Here is a 21,422-nt window from a genome sequence, read left to right on the forward strand (position 1 = left end):
CCTTAAAGAGAACTAATTTTACCACACTGTCATCCGGCATCCTCGCGACATGTCCAGTCCATCAAGTCTCCGAAGCTTCGTTAGATGCACAATGAAAATCTCTTTAGGTAGTGCCTGCAGCTGGTGATTCATCCGCCTGCGTCACTCCCCGCTCTCTATTTGTACTCTTCCAAATATTGGCGTTGACCAGTGCGCCTATGTCCTCCGTAAGCAGTGTCATGGTTTCAAGTCCATAGAGAATTACCGATCTCATTATAGTTTTGTACATCGTCAGTTTCGTGTGGCATATGTTACTGGATCTAAGCGTCCTGCGATGATGCTTTGCCCTTGATTTCTAGCCAGAATGCGTTGTTGGATCTCCTTACTTTTGCTATTGACGATGGTTAACAGGGATCCTAAGTATTTGAACTCATCCACCATACCGAGCTCATCGGCGTCCAAAATGACCGTCTTTGAAGGCAAAATAATGATTTCATTCGAGCTTCTCCCTGTCATAAACCTGATTTTCAACGCATTGATTTCGATTCCAATTCCTCTAGTCTCCGTTCTCAGTCTGGTGTAGATTGCCTCCGTACTGGCAAGGTTTCTAGTAATAATGTTGACAACAGCTTAGCATCCTCAAGAGTAATGTTGATGATGTGCAGAGTAGTCTATCCCCTTAGGCATCGTACGTGCTTCCTACTGCTCTACAAATTCGTTTGCTAATGAAGATAGACTACGCAAAATCTGGAAGAGAACTTTGTGGGCGACGTTGATCAATGTTATGGCACGGTAGTTGGTGCATTGTACCTCATCGCCCTTTTCATAGATGGGACATACAACTCCTGTCATCCATTTCTTCGGTAGTCTCTTCCTTCCAAATCTTAGAAACTAGACAGTGGATTGCTGTTATAAGTACCAATCGTGTTTATAGAGCTTTGCCGGTAATCTATCCTTGACGACGGCTCTATTGTTCTTTAGCGCCCCAATTTCTCGTTTGATCTCATTGTTATCGAGAACTGGGACAATATAACCGTAGTCGACTCATTTCGCGCTCGTGAATATTTGGCCACGTTTTCTCTTGTGACGATGCTTAGGTAATTTTCCAAGCTCTTTTGTTCTCTCCATCGCTTGCTGGCATTCCCCGTCAAACCAGTTATTTTTTCGGATAGAGGATACCTGCCTGCCCCTTCCATCGTCGAAAGTCAAGCCACATAGATTCTCCGTGGAAGATTATGCCTCGTCAAGACCCGCGTAGTTCTCGGCAGCTTATGGGTTGTGGTGTGAAAAACCGTGGATAATATTGTGGATGTTTGAGAGAACTCACCTTACCAGTTCGACGAAGGCCTGTGCGGTCTTTGCTGTATCTAAAAGCCAATGTCATTGTACTCGATCCATGGCTTCTCGTTGTCACTCTTGCAGACTGCGTTGGCTGCAGAGATCTCCTCCCACTTGTCGATCCATCGTGCACGTTGCGCGCCTATTGGGTCGTTATCCAGAATCATTATAAATTGGGCTTAGGTCCGCCATTCTTACGAGATTCCCAGCCCATTATAGACTTCCGATTTTAGCCGTATGGGCTATGGTGGGTTCTCCATCAACTGATTCAACTCGTGGTGCATTCGTCGTCTCCATATCCTATCTTTCATCTGCACCCCACCTTAAATCGTACGCAGCACCTTCCGTTCGAAATCCCCAAGGGCGCGCTGGTCCTCTACGAGCAAGGTCCATGTTTCGTGGCCGTGAAGGACTACCGGTCTAGTAAATGTTTTTTAGATGGTTAACTTTGTGGATGTTTTGCGGATGTTTGAGAAAACTTTAGATAGCTTTGTGGACATCTTTGCAGGGAGAAGATACCGTTGCCGTTTGTGTCAGTATATATAAGCTGTGAGGCCCTATCGCCGGTCTATACATCACTTCCCTCCAAAGCATGGTGTTCGATATACAATATCGCACGCTAGCTTGTGGGGCTAATAGCGGTCTCGATCAGCTAGATATCGATATTGTTTTTGACCAGTAGCGTAGCCACGGTTTGGTGGACCTGGTGCGGTAACAAAAATGGGGGCCCCCATGAAAATGACTGCGCAGTTTTTTTTTTTTCAGAAACGGAATTGAGACAAACAAAAAAAAAAATTTCTACTTGTTTATTCCGTTTTCCGAAAATCAAAAATTAGGTTGATTTAGATACTCACTTTCCGTGCTTTTTGATCGGTAAAATCAAAAATTTCAGATTTAAAATCAATGGAATCAGTGATTTCACGTTCGATTGATAAAATGGCAGGGTTTGTTAATCTCAAGTTACTCATCGTTGACCTCAAATAGTTCTTGATCAACTTTAACTTAGAGAAACTTTTCTCGCAAGCTGCAATACCATCGTAAAAAAAATTCTGAGAGCGAATTTTACATTTGGTACCTAATCGAACAATTTATACCAATGAATAAAATTTCATAGCTCTATTGCTTCACCTAAACGAATCCGAAAGAATGTCGGGTGTTAAAAAGCCGTTTTCCTCTGCGAGTTCAATAATCTATTGAGATCTTGTGGCAATTTGCTTTCCGCTTCACTTGGCATTCTCTTTTTTCGACGAACACGTTTTTATGGTTCTGGGCCGATTTCTTGTTCAGTTCACTTTGCTTCTGCATACTTTAGATCACCTTCCTCAATTTCTTCTCACTTATCGGTCAAGAATTTATGTAATGCCATTAACTTCTTAACACACTCCAGTATATAAGAGTGGAGCTTATTTTTAAAAATGTTTGCGGGACCTGTTTACTCAGGCAAAAAGACCTCCTTGGGGTTCAATGAGCAACATGAAAAAAATTCGACATGTTTAAATTTCATTAAGGTCTAGAGGTGGTGCAGAGGGCCTGAAACGAAAGCATTTTTTTTTTTTTCAACAAACGGAGGAACAATGATGTCTGTTGTAAGAATATATTCGAGGACCGGGCTTGTTTACTTATACATGCACTTTCTGCATTTCCTTATAATCGCACACCCCGAGATTGCAAGGGTGTACACTGAAATTACGAATATCTCGAAATCGGTTAGATATAACGCAAAACGGACAAAATTTACGCCCAAAAGGGTCACAAAGTCACAATGTTTACCTATATAGGTATATGTTTTGTTGAAAAATTGCTTTCGTTTCAAATATGACCTTTAGATCCTCTGCGCCACCTCTAGACCCTCATGAAATTCAACCAATTTTTTGCAAGTTGCTTACAAAACCCCAAGGAGTTTTTTTGCCCGGAAAAGCAGGTCCCGGAAACATTTTTGAAAATAAGCCCCACCCTAGTATCATGTTTACTCTGTCCGTGTGGATCACGAGAGCAGAGTGGCGAGCACAAATACATGAGGTTGAGTTCAGATGAGCATGTTGACCGGTTCGGTGTTGGCAAGACATCGGGGCCCCCTTGAGTGGTAGGCCTGTGGCGGACCGCACCAACCGCACCCCCGTAGCTACGCTACTGTTTTTGACACATTTCGCATGTTGTATGATAAGTACAATGATACACCGTGCCTCAGTGCTGAGTCGAGAAAATTTCCAGCTCGGAAAGATCCTCGACCTAATCAGGAATCGAACCCAACATCACAACCGTGTGTGAGAGAGCTGGCCGACCGACATCGCTAACCACAGAACCACTGGGATAAAAATTTCGATTTCTTGTGGTAAGCGGCTGTCACTTGTTGCCTCCAACTGCGCGTAGAACGATTCCTTCTCGTCATCTGGTCTACCTTCGTACGACCGTGTACGTTGATACAACTACAGCATCAGTTGAAGGAACGACCTCTAATCCTCACAAAACATCCTCTTGTTGATTGCCTTCCACGTGACCCTGCATTCTGCCTATCACAGGCAGCTTCAGGTACCGAGGCTCCACTCGTGTTCAATGTTTCAAGTTATATTTCCTTGATGGTACGTAGTGTAATTGTTCAGGTAGACTTTCTTACTACGGTCACGCTACCAACTGTCGGTAGGTTTTTTGGCTATAACGTCCAAAACAAGACGTTTTTTGATTGAGCCGCTCTATCCTGGTCAGACGCTGTCGTGAGCTGCTCCCACAACAAGGGTTTCTTCTGAAAAGATCAACATCTTTCCGATCAACATACGACCGATGTCCCACCATAGGTCGGTTACAACGATCTTCGCTTGGTTACTCGTATCCAAGCTGGAGCCACGATAGGAGTTGCTGGGCAAAGTGCTATGGATCACAATGGGGTCTATAATATACCTGTTTTTCATGTAAAGTTTTCATAGAAATCGATGAAATTTTAAAAATTCAAATCAGAATATAACGTGTCGAACATCTTTGGCAGTGGTTTTCCTCGGCCGTTTTCTGCCGCAGTCTTATGCAGAAACTGGCCATAAAAGCCACTGCCGAAGATGTTTGATACCCTATTTACCGCAAAACGTTTTTATTAATGCGAAACTAACACATCGTCTCACAGTTGATTTCGGTAGTTCCTTGACTGATTTTCTTCAACATGGGATTTCTGGAATGCCCAATAATATAAAAAAATCTTAGATATAAAATAACTTAGGATGTCTAGGGCTATTTAAAACCAATGAAAATTTGACTTTGCTTCTCAAAAACTCTCTAACACATATTTCGCCCTTAACCCCCTTAAAGCTCTCCACGTGGAATGTGGAGAGCTTTAAGGGTTCAGCTTTAAGCTGAACAATTCCTCAATATCAAATCTGAGAAGGTCATTGACACGCTTGTACTTTTTTGCACACCTGCGACTTAGGTTTCTTCAACACTACGAAAGAGAATTTTTCTTAGATTTTGAAAGTTGATGTTTGATGACTTTTTTTGCACACTTGCGAGTTAAGTTTCTCCAACACTACGAAAGAAAATTTTTCTTAGATTTTGAAAATTGATGTTTGATGATTGATGATTGATGATTGATGATTGATGATTGATGATGATTGAATGATGATTGATGATTGATGATTGATGATTGATGATTTTGATTGAAGATTGATAACACTGGTCAACACAGGTTTTGCCCTAGAGCTCAGGCTAGAGAAAAAATTTAAGATTATAGCCATTCCTGTGAATTTTGGTGCCTCTAGCCATTCCAGTTACGCGACTGAAGCTCCCACCCACTCCAACGTGAACGTTGACCGTGCGCCTCCTTTCACTGTTGCATCGGTGGAGACGCGAGGTTAATTACACTGGCCGACAAAATGAAAATAAGGTACACTACAAAAGCACAAACCGGAAAGAGTGAAGAATTATAATTGTTCGCCGGGTTCGTCGTTTCAACGTTATATTTACGAGAAAACTCATTTAAGTCTCTGAAAAAAGTAACTGGCTAGAGACACCAAAATCTACAGGAGTGGTTGAATAGATATTGTAATAGATATAATGATATTTTCCGGTTTGAGCTTTTAGAATGCACTTTTGTTGACCAACGTATTCGACAGCCTTCTAGGGAACTAGCATAAGGAGAAATTTGGATCTAAAGCTCGATAGTAATATTTTAGAGAAAAACTTTCTTCTACAAAGTTGTCACATATGATATATGAGCACATATGAGCGCACATCCTGCAGTAATCACAAATTAGGGGGACACAAAGTTTCCATGAAATCTTGTATCAAACTTTCTTAGCTTTGCTGATAGAAGTAAACGATATTCCACAATGCTGTGGCCCCATCAGTTTTGAGTAACTTTGTAGAGAATTTTTTTTCTATCCTTCGAAATCACCGGTATAGTGTTATTTTTAAATAGAAAACTATGAAAGATCATAGTTATTTACTCATTCCTGTGAGTATTGGTGCCCCTAGTCATTTCAGTTACGCGAGGAAAGCTTTCACCAACTCCAACGCGACCGTTAATCGTGCGTCTCCTTTCACTGTTGAATCGAGGGAGACGCCAAGTACAAGGGAACAAGTTTAAGAAGAAATTTAGATCTAGAGCTCGATAGTAATATTCTAGAGAAAAGCTGTTACATATTATGAAGCGGTTTTTTTATGTTATAAATAATTAGAGTGTTGGAAATTTTCAATCACATACCTTCACACATTCTTAAGTTAAATTGTAGGTGTTAACTTGATCTAAAAGTCTTTTTATACCGTTTTAACTCAAACTTAGAACAGTCTCAAACTTCGAACACTTTGGAATAAAAACCAGATTATTATAGCTAGAGTATTCAAAAGTATGTTTATTACATACCATTTCGTTCCTCGGAATGACCTTTACCTAGTGATGTATAGTTCTTCACTTCCAGGGAACAAGCAGGCATTGAAAAAAGTGACAGTCAGTGTTGAGACGGCTTGCCTATCTATCTCTGAGTGATTACATTGAAGTGTTCGGAATTTAAATCAAATCCGAGTTCAGAATTCTCGTTAATTTAATAAACCAAACATGTTTGAACCTATATAAATAGCACTTAATTAAGACAAAAATAGAATAACCAACATGTTAAACCTAGATGATCGACAAGTAAAATCATTTTTAGTTGATTAATTAGTGCAAGAAGTTACATCATAGCTTAAGTGTTCGAAATTTGATGCAGTACGGTATAAGTGTTTTCAAAAAACGTGAAACTAAATAGATAGAAGAAAGAGATTGTTCCTTTTCAAATTACACAATGTCGTTGCCATACTCAAAATTCGCAATGGCAAAAATTGCTTCTTTCTGATTTATGAGTTACTAGCTGACCCGGCAAACTTCATTCCACCCTTTTTTTGTGTTTAATAAAATAATTTAAAACATTCCAAATTCATTGATTCCTTGCGATTAGCTTATAGTCTACAAATGCACGACGAATCGGCCATGTTCAAAGTCAAAGAACAAATCGTTTGAAATGATTGGTTTGTCATAATGACAACATCCTAGACCTTTGAATTCTGTACATACCCGTATTGGATGGTATACAGTTATTTTGGTTGTTTTCCTGAAACTGAAAGTGGTCATCTTCGAATTTAAAATGGTGTCCAGGGTAGGGCTGCTCCCCAGAAGTCGCCATCTTACAATTAATGGTGTTTTAGGTCAATTTTTAACTCCATGCATCATTCCGGTTCCAGGGATACTCATGGGTAGTATTTGGTCACTTTGAGCTGTTTTAAGAAACCGGAAGTCGCCATCTTGGATTTGAAAATGCCATTGTGAGACTGTTGCTGGCCCCTGAGCGTCATTCTGGTTTAAGAAACATCCGTATTGGGTGTTATTTGGTCATTTTTGGCTGCTTTCCAGAAACCGGAAGTCGCCATACTCAAATTCAAAATGTTCTCTGTACATGGTTTTTGCTCCTGTGTATCATTCTGGTTCCGGATATAATCATATTGGGTGGAAATTGGCCATTGTCGGCAGTTTTTAAGAAACCGGAAGTTGCCATCTTACAAATCAAAATGTTTTTTTTCTCATATAATCGAAGTGTTGTCTGAGGTCGATTCGTGGCTTCAGTTGCCATCTTGGATTTCAAAAGGGTTTTTGGAGACATTTTCAGGTCTCTGAGCGTCATTCTGGTTCCGGAATCACCCATATTAGAAACAAAAAGTTTCCATCTTAAATTTAAAAATGGTGTCTGGAGTCGAGATTTGACCATTTTAGGCTGTTTTCCGGAAAACCTGGTTAAAATATCTGTTCATTTTGTATAGGGAACCTCCCTCCCCTTCCAGAGTACGGAGGAGTGTCAAACCACCATAGAAATTTGAGTTTGATTTATATAAGAGGTGTGTCAAACCATTATGGATATATTTGTTACCCCCAAAAACATTCACATGCCAAATTTGGTTCCATTTGCTAGGTTTTTTTTCCGTTTGGACTCATCACTGCGACCAGAGATTAGATCTATTGTGATATTGCCCAGGTGTTTTCAGTACTCAGCAATTCATATTATTGGCAGTATCACTATTGAAGTAAGTGATACGCTTATCATTCATATCCGTGCTAGTGTGTAGGTTATACCTTTCCGTTTCAAGCTTACTGCTCTACTATACCGAGCCTCTGTCCATCTTAACAATATCGCCTAATTACAATTCCCTGGGGAGAACTTCCATACGTTACTCACTCCAGTTTTATTATAATAGGAACTTATTTTTATTAGAAAAAGAGTCAACAGAGGTACTGTAGAATTCAGATTGAAGGAAGGTAACGTGGTGGGGAGCCTGAAAATGAACCCATGCTAAAGTCCTTCGACAACCAAATGGCCTGATTCTACTAAGATTCGAACCCACGACCACCCGCTTACCAAAGCAGACTCTGTAACCTTGCGGCTACGGAGGTTTTGCTAGTTTAGTTCTCGAGATATGCAGAAATTTGTGTTTCATTTGTATGAGACCCCTCCCTTCCAAAAGAGGGAGAGGTCTCAAACTATCTTAGTCACCTATCTCGGCCCCAAAAACCTCTATATCCAAAATTTCACGTCGATCGGTTCAGTAGTTTCCAAGCCTATATGGAACTGACAGACAGACAGAGCTGCACTTTTATGTGTTTAGAGAGATAACTCTGAGTTGGTTGTTTTGAAAGATGGAAAAAAACTTTTTTTTCTCTAAAATTTTAGTACCGAGCTCTATATCTAAATATCCCTCTAAGCTCGTTCCATAGAACGATCTACTAAGCGTCTCCATCGATTCAACAGTGAAAGGAGGAGCACGATAAACGTTGGCGTTGGAGTTGGTGGAAGCTATTGTCGCGTAACTGAAATGACTAGGGGCACCAAAACTCACAGGAATGGGAAACAGCTTAATCTAAAAAAAAAATGCCAGATTGAGCTTTAGGGCTGCACCCGTAGTATTCTTTTTGAAATTTTGTGAAATATATCTATATGGTTTATTTGGAAGAGAGAGAAAAAAAAACTTTCTTTTACAAAGTTACACAAAATTGACAGGGCTATAACATTGTAGAACATCGTTTAGCTCTATCTGCAAAAATAAGAAACTTTGATACTGGATTTCATCAAAAACTTGAGTCACCTTAATTTGTATTTTCAGGAAAAGTGTTCTCATCATATGTAACAAATTTCCTCTTTAGCTCGTTCCCTAGAAAGCTGTCGAATAATTAACTTAGTCTCCTCCGATTCAACAGTAAAAGGAGGCGCACGGTTAACGATCGCATTGGAGTGGATGGAAGCTTTTGTCGCGAAACTGAAATGGCTAATGATACCAAAACTCACAGAAATGGTTGAATAGCTATCTTCTTTAATTTTTTTTTGTTTGAGCCGCATTTTGTTTTAACTGCCAGTCGATTTGAATATAATATGGCAACTATTGCACCACCACAAACACAAATGAAGCAATTGTTATTCTAAACCTTTTCGATCGATTTTACTGAAATTGCTAACTGTTTAAATTAACGGTGTTAGTTTCAGCACTCGCGAATATTTAAAACTATTGACCAGTAACTCATGATTTAGCAGTGAAAAAGAAGAAATGATGGAATAATCGGACATTAACATAACATTTACGCTCGCATCACATGCTGGAAAGTGATTTTGAGTAAAGCGACTTCACTTCAAATGTGTTTAAAATATTGTTTATTTATATTGTTTCACTGTTGTTACAATAATTTGCACCTGGGGTGATGATGTTGGTCCCCGAATTTAAAGTGTCTTTAATAAAAATAAATAAATAAAATGGTCCCCGAATAATATTTTGAAAATATGAACTTTTACGCCGAATTGATTTGCCAACTGCCAAACAGAAACATTTTATTTTGGTAACGTTGTCCTCAGGCTTTCGAATACACCAACTCTTCTATCATTTTCGCCTGATGAAATAATATGCCAGAGCGATCAAGTTAGCTGATGAAAATATCGCAATCGTTCGCCGCGGAAAACTGTTTGGTGCTCAATGTCCTACTGTGCTGTTTCGCAGTATTAATCCTAGGTTCGATATCATATATTTGCTCTTTTTGAACGGAGATAGGAAGAATCGTTCAGAGTAACATCTAATAACAATTTGTGTCGATCGGACGGATAGGCTCTACTCACATGTGTGTAGTGTCATTTTTTGCTCTGCCAGCTACTGTGCTAACCATGATGCAATGTAATCTGGTTTTGTAATTTCGCGTTGACGGCGTTTCTGATATTTGTTTAGTTTTTACAAGTGAACAAGAAAGAAGGAAATATGTTTGCTCATCACGCACATTTTGATACTACATATAGATGCGAACAGCCTTCAAAATCTCTTTTAAGACCGTCAACGCGAAACGTTATAATATCAATCTTTACTAGTAGCCAAGCTTTGCCAGCTGCATTATTTAGGCAAAGCAAACGAGATCCTACACCACCCAAGAGTAATTTCAATCTGTAAAGGATTCGTTCGGAACCACAATTAGATTTTAAATTTTTATTCCGTCGAGAACTAAGTAGCTAAATTCTGTGCTTACTCAATCGGAGATGTGCTATCGTTTTTTTTCCGTGCACCATGAATCGCATTGCTCTTTTTTGCATTGCGTTTATAAAAGTTCGTGGTTGTGAAAATGGCTACCTTTGACTTTTTTTCTTAAGAGCTGTATCAAATCAAGCAAAACTAGGAGTTGCATGCATATGCAACACGTGTTTACTGCCTAGTGGTATCAAGAGCAATATTTTACATTTACACATTTCAACGAAGAGGAGTATTCAGAAGCCTGGTTGTCCTCCAAACTGGGTTATCTCTATATGGGTCATTCCATACGAGTTGACCACGAAAAAGCACAAACTTGGACACGACCATCACGGATTTTGCTCAAAGTTGGGAGAATTGTTCATCTACTGTCACTTTTGAAAAATCCCAAATTTGGTGTCGATTGGAATACCCCCCGCACTGTGGGACTCCCCTGTTCATTGCAAAGTCACGCATTTTTTGTTCAAAATCTCTTTTTCCTTTTTCTTACAAATCATAGACGTAAGATGTCCGAAAAATACTGATAAATGATTTTTAAAGAAAATCAACTAATTAATCCAGAAAAAATATAAGTATTGACCGGAAGTGTTGCCAGATAAATTATTTTTGTATTTGAAAACTAAATTTACATTTTTCGGCAAATGCAGCCAATTTTATTTTAAATTTGATAATTCCATCGTGTTCCTTGGAAAATTTCACATAAAATAGCTATCATCCCGAGGTAATACGAGCCAATCTCAAGATATAACATTTTTACGAAAAAAGTTGTAAACTTCGTAATTAATTTTTTTTACAATTTATAGACGTAAGGCTTCCGGAAAATAGTGATAGGTGAATTTTGAGGAAAATAAACCAAGGAATCCAGAAAAAATATTATTTTTGACCGGAAGTGTTGCCAGATAAATTATTTTTGTATTTAAAAACTCAAAATGCAGCTAATTTTATTTCAAATTTGATGATTGCATCGTATTTCTTGGAAAATTTTACGTAAGAAACACTTATCACCCCGTGGTAATATGAGCCAATCTCGAGATATGGCATTTTTACGAAAATTGTTCGGAATTGCGTAATTAATTTTTCGTAAAAATGTTATACCTCAAGATTGGCTCATATTACCACGGAGTGGTAGGTGCTTCTTACGTAAAATTTTCTGATAAACACGATGAAACCATGAAATTTAAAATAAAATCAGCCGCATTGGCCGAAAAATGCTAATTTAATTTTAAAATACAAAAATAATCTATCTGGCAACACTTCCGGGCAAAAACAATATTTTTTATGGATTCCTTGGGTTTTTTTCCTCAAAATTCACCTATCACTATTTTTCGGGTGTCTTACGTCTATAAGTTATAAGATAAAATAATTATGAAATTTACAAATTTTTTCGTTAAAATGTTAAAATGTTAAATCTCGAGATTGGCTCATATTACCTCGGAATGATAGTTGTTTCTTATGTGAAATTTTTCAAGGAACACGATGAAATTATCAAATTTAAAATAAAATTGGCTGCATTTTCCGAAAAATGTAAATTTAGTTTTCAAATACAAAAATAATTTATCTGGCAACACTTCCGGTCAAAACTTGTATTTTTTCTGGATTCCTTGGTTGATTTTCTTTAAAAATCATCCATCAGTATTTTTCGGACATCTTACGTCTATGAATTGTAAGAAAAAGGAAAAAGAGATTTTTGACGAAAATTGTGCGACTTTGCAAAAAACAGGGGGGTCCCACAGAGCGGGGGGTATTCCAATCGACACCAAAATTGGGATTTTTCCAAAGAGACAGTAGATTGAACATTCTCCCAACTTTGAGCAAAATCCATGATGGTCGTGTCCAAGTTTGTGCTTTTTCGTGGTCACTTCGTATGGAATGACCCATATAGAGATAACCCAGTTTGGAGGACAACGTTACCAAAATAAAATGTTTCTGTTTGGCAGTTGACAAATCAATTCGGCGTAAAAGTTCATATTTTCGAAATATTACTCGGGGACCATTTTATTTATTTATTTTTATTAAAGACACTTTAAATTCGGGGACAACATCACTCGTCAAAGCACCAAATTCGTTCCAAATCGATCATAGATTATGCTTATTATAATCCTGAAACTCAATCAATCATACAAGCTGGGATGTGATTCAATAGACCGAGTGAATTCTGTAGCCTCCCATCGTGCGTTGTCGAAGTACGATACGATGTGGTTTCATAACATCGAAACAATTCCGAATGATTAGGCTAGTTTTGTTCACAAATTTTTGGCAACTAATAACTGCATGCCTGTTGAATATTTCGGCTTTTGAATGAATAAGAATAAATAAATTTTCAAATGTTGTTGAGCTATGTTTTAAACATGACCAAAATAACTTATCACATTTTCCGGTATAAAATGTTAAAGGTAATTGTATAATATTGAGCGGTTTTACTAAGTACTACCTCTGCCATCATCACGAGTAGAGCAATGTTGATAGAAATCGCTGGGAATATGCTCTCCATACAGAAAGGCGATGGTAAACAAGGGATTTTAATTCGTAAACTTTTTCCATATCCCTTGAATTCACGAGAAAAGACGAGGTTGTTGATATTTTACCCGCATTCTACGCAACTCGTTAATTTGTAATGAAAACAACGAACAGAAAAGCCGGCGTAGCTTTCGAGTGAAACCGTCGATGTTACAGCAGCAAACCACGCAACCGTCACTAGTAGAAGTCCTACCCTATCGAATGTTCGGATTCCCGTCCGCTTCCGAAAAGCCAAAGCTAACCGGTGTGCAGAGGGCTCGAGAAAACTGACAGGTGAGTTTGCTGTTGGTTGAATTTTCATTTTGAATTAATTAAAAGTAAATATTGGGTTTGTATACTGACTGCAAATATTGCTAAGGATTGGGCGAAATTGTTTCTGATCGAGGCGCACAAAGCAAAATTAAAATGCTTACAACATTCCATAAAAGGCTAATGTTCATATCATCATCAGTACGCTTTCTTCCTGGCACGTGTAGGTCAATTGATCACCTGTTATTAGAAGTATTTCAATGTGGTGCTATCTTGACGCAAGTGTTGCAAGTCTGATTTGAGAATTAAAATCTCGCAAAAAAAACTTTTTTATTTAAATTGAGAATTGGTAATTAACCAAATGATATATTTCATAATTGAAATGGAACAGCAAACAATACGTGGTTATTTCTCATAGAATATTCACTTTCACCCCTCTCCTGCTTTATTCTCAATCGTAAAGCTTGCTCACTCAAGCATGATGGCGCGAAAGTTCACAACAAAAGAGCCACTCCATCGAAAACAGTAATACTAATACAGCGACAAAATGTTCCTTACCATTGTTAGCTTGACGTAAACTGTCTCTCAGTGGCAGTCATACTTTCAATTTCCCATCACCGCCAACCCCCGCGTCATGTCAGGACAAATTTTACAAGCACAATGACTGCGCATAAATATAAACAACCTTTCGAACTCGAAAAAGCACTTTCACTCGTCGCCGCAAATGCAAACAGCATTTCAAATAAGCTCAATTTTATCTGTCATTCTGTTCGGTGTCCTTTTTGTCTCAGTGCCCCTGAGATAGTTGTACCGACTATAATACAGCTCGCAAAAAGTAAATTAAATAAATATTTAAAATGCACTTTCACAACCCGTCAAAGCCATCGGTTGTCTCGAACCCGTCGCTCGCCGGGCGCGTTCATGACGAATTCGATGCGACTCAGCAAGAGCCAAGGGTCGTATTTTTTCCCTTGCTGACGGACGATCAGAATGAATTGAACCGTAATGCATAGTGCAGGGCGCCGAAGGGAACGATGATTCCTTGCATTTGGTGCTCAACAACGAGCCCGGTCTAGAGCGCACGGTGGCACGCGTTTGCAATATGCAAACAAGCTCAGCTCCACAATATTGCTCGGCTAGTCCCTGAACTACCTTCACTGTCAAACGCAACGGGATTCGTTGCAGGAGCATTGTAGTGGTAGTAAAGTATCAGTAATAGTGTAGGACGGTCATACCAGAGCGCTGCGACTCGCCAGTTTCAGCATGAATATGCACACTTCTGATGAAGACCGGCAGCAGGACGATGAATAAAAGAGGAGCCTTGGCAGCTAGAAGTTTGGAAATTTACTTCGTAAAACGACTCTTCACATTGCCGCTCGGCAGAGTCTGGATCCGGAATTGTGACCAACTGCAGAACAAAGAAGAGACCTACCAATGGACGACGGCCTGCGACCAGTGGCAACGTGCTGAATTTTGAGTAGGCAATTTACTTTTAGAACTTGCGCTGTTTCACGTTTCAATGAACAAGCATTTTCGATTCCTCAGTAGTTGATTTGAATGTGTAAGTTTTCTAATACTTCACTTCTTTTCAATTTCGTTGCTTCATGGCCTTTGCGGGTTGTTTAGTATGTTGATCTTTCGCTCTGTATTAGGCCTCTAAGACTTTTTGGTATTTGTTTTTTTTTTGTCTTTGTAGTCTTACAGTAATGGTTTTTATATTTTTATATTTGTTGTTCTCTGTGTGTTTGTTTTAATATGTTTGGTCTTGTCAAATATGTTTGGTGCTTTATTCTTTCTAGTATTTCCTAAAATTCTGATCTTTTTGATTTCTCAAGTCTCTTCTATCTTTTGAATCTCAGGTTTTTTCGTTTTTTTTTCTACTTTTCAGTTTTTTAATCACTTTGATCTTTTGGGTTTTTTTGTTGACAGTTATTACTCTCTGTCCTTTTTTTATTTTTCCGATCTTTTAGTCATTGAATGGTCGGTTTTCGTTTTTTGTTTTCTTTTTTAAACTCTTTGGTCGTTTTAGTATTTTTGGTTTCATGTTACATGCAGTTGACTGTAAAGTCCATTGTTATTACAAAAAAAAACAATATTTTAAAGCAGAATGAAAACGACCGTAAAGTATAAACTCTACACTGTACCTACACTGAAATGTAATGTGCTCAGAACTACTACTTGTATATAGACTGTATTTTACTCTTTTGTACACAGACTGTCTGACAAAATATATAGAGGACAGCACACTTCACTTTGTTTGCAGTCTGATCCTTTATTTGTTTAGGTTGGTTCAAACACTGCTGTAAACAGTGTAACATTAAATTTTGCAAACGAGAGTTTTTACCATCGTTTACTTCACCGATCAAGTGAAGATATATTCTGGAGTCATCAATTCTTCATTTTCCCGCAACGCTCGGGGTTCGTCTTCGAATAGCCACCCTACAACAGTTATCATTTTGGGTCTCATGCCGGAATTTAAACTGACTGAAGCTGGTGGATTGGTGAAACAACGTAACTCGAATTCCGACTTCTTCGAAAAAAAAGCTTCCTCTGCATACTACTTTACTCCAGCCTAAAGCCGGTTATGCATGAATGAACAGGACGAAACGTACACCAGATATGGTCTGCGAAACCAAGAGCAATATATTGTACAAGTACATGCATTTTACATCACCATTCTGCACGTGGAAGCACCAGAACTATTCTAAAGCGTACTGTGTTTGACCAAGGAAGGGCGGAAAATAGTTGAGAGCAGAATAGAAAATTAAGCTTCACGATAAAGCACGATGCCTTCCAGCAGACGTTGAATTGAATTTCGGAGTAGTTTGGGTTATATTTCGAGAGACCTTTTTCTGCTCTCCCCCTGGAAAGGCTCGAGTAAGACGACGCCATCACACGCTAGGACGAGATCTGTATCAGCAATTAGTCCGCGCTGGGACCGAACCGTTTGTAGGGCTCCTGCGGAATGTGGCAGAGCAAAGCTCATTCCCGTTCACATGTGACATGAAATTACACTTTTCAATTTTCGGTACTCATTCTGAATGCTTTTCCCTCCGCTTGGTTCCTTTTCCTTTCAGCTCCAGTCTGGTTGCAGTGTCCACGTTACGTCCCGGAGCGTCCGAGCACGTGAAGAAGGAGTTCCGAGCGAAAGCCAAGCAACTGAGCCGGCTCAACGATCAGAACATTGTGAAACTGATCGGTGCCTGCCTGAAGGACGAGCCGATTTGTATCGTTTTAGACTACAAATACAGCACGGACCTGAACCAATTCCTGCAGGAGCACACGGCCGAAACTGGTTCCCTGGTGCAGCATAATTCGTTAAGGTAGGTGTCACTGAATCACAAACAAATAGTTAGTTTTCTTGAAGATATTATTATTTGACCAATATGTTTGAGGTTACCAAACACTATTTTATCATATTCAAATCAGAGGTAGTATATAATTTCATGATGACGTTACTAAGTTCATTGTATACCATGCGTCTCCATTTTATTTGTTGCATCTCCGTCAGTTTATCAGCGCCGTATAGGTACAGGATACTTAAGAGAACATGATGAATGAAAATATGTGAAAAATAGGTTTGAGCCTCTGTATTTGTTTGCGAAATGTAATGAATGTGAAATGCAACTTTGCGTAAATATAGTAATATGTATATTGGTTTTGTTCACACTATACTACACTATACCTAATATAATTATCATTTAGCTCTAAAAAAGAAGCACAAAACAAGTTACAGTTTTTCATCTTCTTAGTATATTACACAAGTCTTTCTAGTATGTTTTACACACTTAAAATTTATTGCCGGGTCTCGGTAATTTTTGCCAAGAACGGCACCGCTGAGTACTCGGTTTTGTAAATCTCGGTTCAACCTAACTGAGATTTCGATATGAAATATTACCGAGATTACGGATATTTTGTACCGAAATTTCAGTTAGGGAGGCTGGATAAATGTAATGTTGGACAATTTTATAATAGTTATCACTAATATTTCATTGTTAAGGGCATCTTCAGCGGTGGTCCAAATCGTTGTTTTGTTCTATTTTTTGGAACAAACTCAAATTCACTGCTGCACCGGCGTTTTGCGCGTGTTGGGGAATAAACAAAACGAAGATTTTTTATGACATTTCACTATTCATTTTTGTGGCTTTTCTGAAAAAGAATATGAACAGGTTTGTCGTTTTTGGTTTCAAGGAAGCCGACCAGCAAAAGGGGGAATTCTGAAAGACCATAACCGTAGGTTCAACTATTTGATTTGCAATCATCAGCTACCAGGATGACAAATATGTTGGCTATTTGTTAATCGCCTTAACTGTAGTGGGACTAGAGGAGACCTTAAGAGGCCAGAAAATGTTCCTTGAGGACACTGAACTGAAAACGTTCAAAATGCTGGGGTGACATTGCGCATTTCGTTACGAGCAACTCAAACAAAACTAAATGATCGCTGGGGGCGTTATGTTTCGTTTTTCGTATTTTTTCGACTTTGCGGGTTAGATGAGCCGCAGGACAAATGACAATGACAGCTCCTTTTGAGCTAGAAGCATAATTGGCAGTATGTGACCTGCTCGAAAATAGCGAAAATCGTTCGAATCGAGCTGCGCAATGCCACCCCAGACTTGTTTCAATATCCTCAAAACCCAACATTAGGGTGGGGAAAAGTGATCGATTTTCCAGAACCAAGTTTTTTTGATTACTTTTGGGGCCCCACACAACCCTAAACTTACCGGGAGTCGATTGATGAAAATTTATATGGAAAAACCCACTTTTTTGCATTTACCTTTCTAGAAAGCTCAATAATGCTCTAATAATGCACTACATTATGTTAAAGTATAGTATTTTAGATGACGAACAACTTTGCATAAGACACTGGAGAGCTAGGTTGTCCCTAAAAAGAGCTATAGCTGTTCAAAGTTCAGTATGTCGATTTAAATGCAGAAAATCTTGTTTTCTGCCAACATTACTAATGCACCGGTGTCAGTAGGATTCCCATCAGAAGTAACCTGTCGTAACGAGTTTATACACACAACTGGATCAAGCAAACAAATGTAGGTTAATATTCTAGGCGTAGCTAGAATCTACAACGTGTTTCAGAGGTTATTTCTGATGGAAATCTGACTGACGCCGGTACACTGGCAGTGTTGGCAGAAAAAATGATTTGCATCATAAATTTCGACATAATCAACTTTGAACAGCTCTAGTATTTTTTTGGGACACCCCAGCTCTTTAGTGTCTTTGACCAAGTTGTTGGGCATCAAAAAACCTATCATCTAAAGTCATGAAACCTATGGTTTGGACCATTTTGAGCTCTTTAGAATGGAAAATGCAAAAAAGTATGTTTTTCCATACAAATCTCCATATGAATTTGAAATGCAATGCGCCAAGCGAAGACAAAACCAATCGACTTCCGTTAAAAAACTTGGTTCTGGCTTTCTGCTATCAAGTTTCGTTTTTTTTTCATATAACGATTCCCCACCCTAATGAACATGTACGCGATCAAATATTTTTCACTATCCTCCGAAGCACTACTTGTAGCAGAAATTTTTCGATTATACCAAACCATCCTGAGAAATGTCACTGGCGCTCGGGTCAAACCGTTAAATCTATAAAGTCTTGTCGATATAAAGTGTCTTGCAAAAGTAATCGTTTAATGTGCGTAAAAATTATCAAATTTCCGTTTGTTAAATATTGAGTGCTTTTTATTATAACAAGTTTCATTAACTGATAGCATGGGGTATTGAATTGTTGACAGTGTGACAGATGTCAGCGGTTTAAAACAAAAAGATATACAACACCGGTGCGGAGAACGAAAAATTGGTCTGTATTAGCTGGTTCTATTCAGGTTTCGCTGGTGTAAATCTAGTATAAAGTTGTTTCAAAAATAGATCACCGCTGAAGATGCCCTAAGCACTAAAATCGTTAAACAGTCTCAATGACAAATTTACGAGAACAATGAACCAATCACATGTGAGCATTCCTAGCACAGACGACATCAACAGACACCAACCATTCCCTGCGATATTCTCTGTATCAACATCAAAACAAAAATGACGGAGTTTTCCTGTCCTAATAGGTCAACTTATGTTTGCTCCCATGAACTTAGACTAATTTGATGTCTCGAAGGTAAAGGTTTTTGGAAAAGTTTGAATCAACTTTTTTTCATGAACAATGTCTAATCCTGCTGTTAGAGCGTAATGAAAACTGATGTCTAAAAAGAAAACATGCTGATAGGAGCAACAGTACCGTACGGAGCAGGGCGCCGGTGGTTTCTCGCAGCAGCGGTACACGATTCGCGGGCAATCAAGGAGTAAATTCCTAAAAATACAAATTAATAGAAGAGTAAGAACCGGCGAATGCTTGTGAATTTTTTGTCCGTTTACTAAAATTTATTCAGATTTTTTTTTACATTTGAACATTGTTAGATGATACTTGATACTGAAGGCGGCACTGGGCACTAGAGCGTTAACAAATTATACACGTATATTAGCTGTCTTCGTTATACAGTGAATGTAATTGTTAGCAAATGAAAAAAACTTGTCGAGTAAAAATCAAACATGAAACTTTTTAAACTTTTACTTCGTTGTTATTGTTGATTGCTACGATTTTTTGCTGGAACTTATTGATAATTTCCAACTTATGTAAGAGCTTCGAAATTATGTTCAGAGTATAATTCATATGATGAATTTGATTTTATCAAGGTGAATAAGACAAACCCGCTCATTATGATAAGCTATGTAATGTTGGATTTAGTTCTTGAGTAAATAGAGTTAATTCTGATTTAGACACATCACGAGAATTTCTTGGTGCTTCTGCAACAACAACGATACGCTTGTGCCTTGTCAAATAAATGTTGCTTGAACAAAAAAAGCATTACAGGCACAATATCGCCAAGTGTAAACGAAGGTCTTTCGAGTGTTGTTAAAAACTTTTCCAAAAAAACATTTCAGGGGAGGCTGGGAATAACAATACGTAAGTCACTGAAACGAACTGATTCAGTCTGCGGACTTTTTCACCTTCGTAACTAAAAAATCCTTCCAGTTACAGTGTTTAATCTCACGTCACCATGTTATAAAACCCTAGGACTGTATACCTTGTAATATTTCTTGTTGCTAAAAATTAACGCAGCAACAAGTTCCAACATTGCAGATCAATCTTAAATTCTATCTATAAAAATACGAAAGTTAGATGTTAGATAATTTTAGCCACCCCCATTTTTCACAACATAGAATTAAACGCGTCATCATATGTTACAACTTTGTAAAGAAAGTTTTTCTCTAGATCGAGGTCTAGATACAAATTTTCCTCCTGATTTTGATCACAAGAACACTGTAACATGGTTAACTAGGCGTCTCCATTGATTTGACAATAAAAGAGAGCGCATGGCTCAGGTTCGTGATAAAAGGGTGGGGACTTAGTGTGGTCTTTTAACGTATTTGTGCATACACTGGGGGCACCAAAATTCACAGAACTGGTCTAACAGAAACAGTTTTTAAATATTTTTTAGTTTGAGCATGAGGGCAGCATATTTTTTCTCTTTTGTTGGGTTGATTATTAAAAACGGTCTTATACGATATATATTATATTATTCTTTTTTTTTGTACAATTTTATCGATTTTCAACATTTTAATATCAAAATGAAGGTAACAATATCTAGCATTGAGAATATCATTATGAAATATTATAATTTTGATCATGTTTTCAAATTGAATTTCTGCTTTATATAATTTCTTTTATAAAATATAACATATGGTTCGTTCTATATGAAGTGTCGTTACCACTTAGACACGACCATCACGGATTTGGCTTAAAGTTGAGGAAATTATTAGTCTAGGTTTACTTTGAAAACCAAATTCCAATTCTAGTGTCAAAAGGAGTAATCCCCTCTTTGTTGAAAAATAACGTATTTTGACGTAGCACTACGTCTTACCGCACTATATTCTGTAGAAACTTAAACTAAGGTGTGACGTCGGAATGAGAGAATTCAAACGGTAATACTAGTGTAACCACACGACGGATCACAATAATCAATATGTCGTTGGATTGATAGAATGCTGGACAATTTTTTGATTGTTTAGTTATCATTATCACTTTATTGCTTAACAGTGGAAATTGAATAAAAGTTTCAAGGTCGAATTTCCACGAAAAATGTACCAATCGTATGCAAGCACGCCTAGCACAGACTTCATAAGCAGATACCCACTGCCTGCCGCGATATCCTCTATATCAGCGACAAAAAAAAATTGACAATATCTCCTCGTCCCAATAGGTCAACTAATGTTTGCTTCCACGAGCCTAGACTATTGCGATGTGAACGTGACACTTTTTCGGAGAGTTCGTAACCACCT

The 21,422-nt window shown here is 38.3% G+C and overlaps 1 protein-coding gene across 4 annotated transcripts in view; it reads left to right on the forward strand.

Annotated features, from left to right (window-relative positions):
* LOC129731596 (discoidin domain-containing receptor 2) overlaps window positions 1-21,422 on the forward strand; it is a 682,978-nt gene that overhangs the window by 588,082 nt on the left and 73,474 nt on the right. For all 4 annotated transcript variants that reach the window (XR_008729043.1, XM_055691707.1, XM_055691706.1 and 1 more), the window contains one exon: window positions 16,161-16,406. Coding sequence is in view for 3 of the 4 variants with exons in the window: in XM_055691707.1 (XP_055547682.1) it covers window positions 16,161-16,406 (246 nt within the window). In the remaining variant the exon portion in view is untranslated. The remainder of the gene's footprint in view (window positions 1-16,160; window positions 16,407-21,422) is intronic.

Source organism: Wyeomyia smithii, chromosome 3, assembly GCF_029784165.1.
Source record: "Wyeomyia smithii strain HCP4-BCI-WySm-NY-G18 chromosome 3, ASM2978416v1, whole genome shotgun sequence".
Classification (NCBI taxonomy): Eukaryota; Metazoa; Arthropoda; class Insecta; order Diptera; family Culicidae; genus Wyeomyia; species Wyeomyia smithii.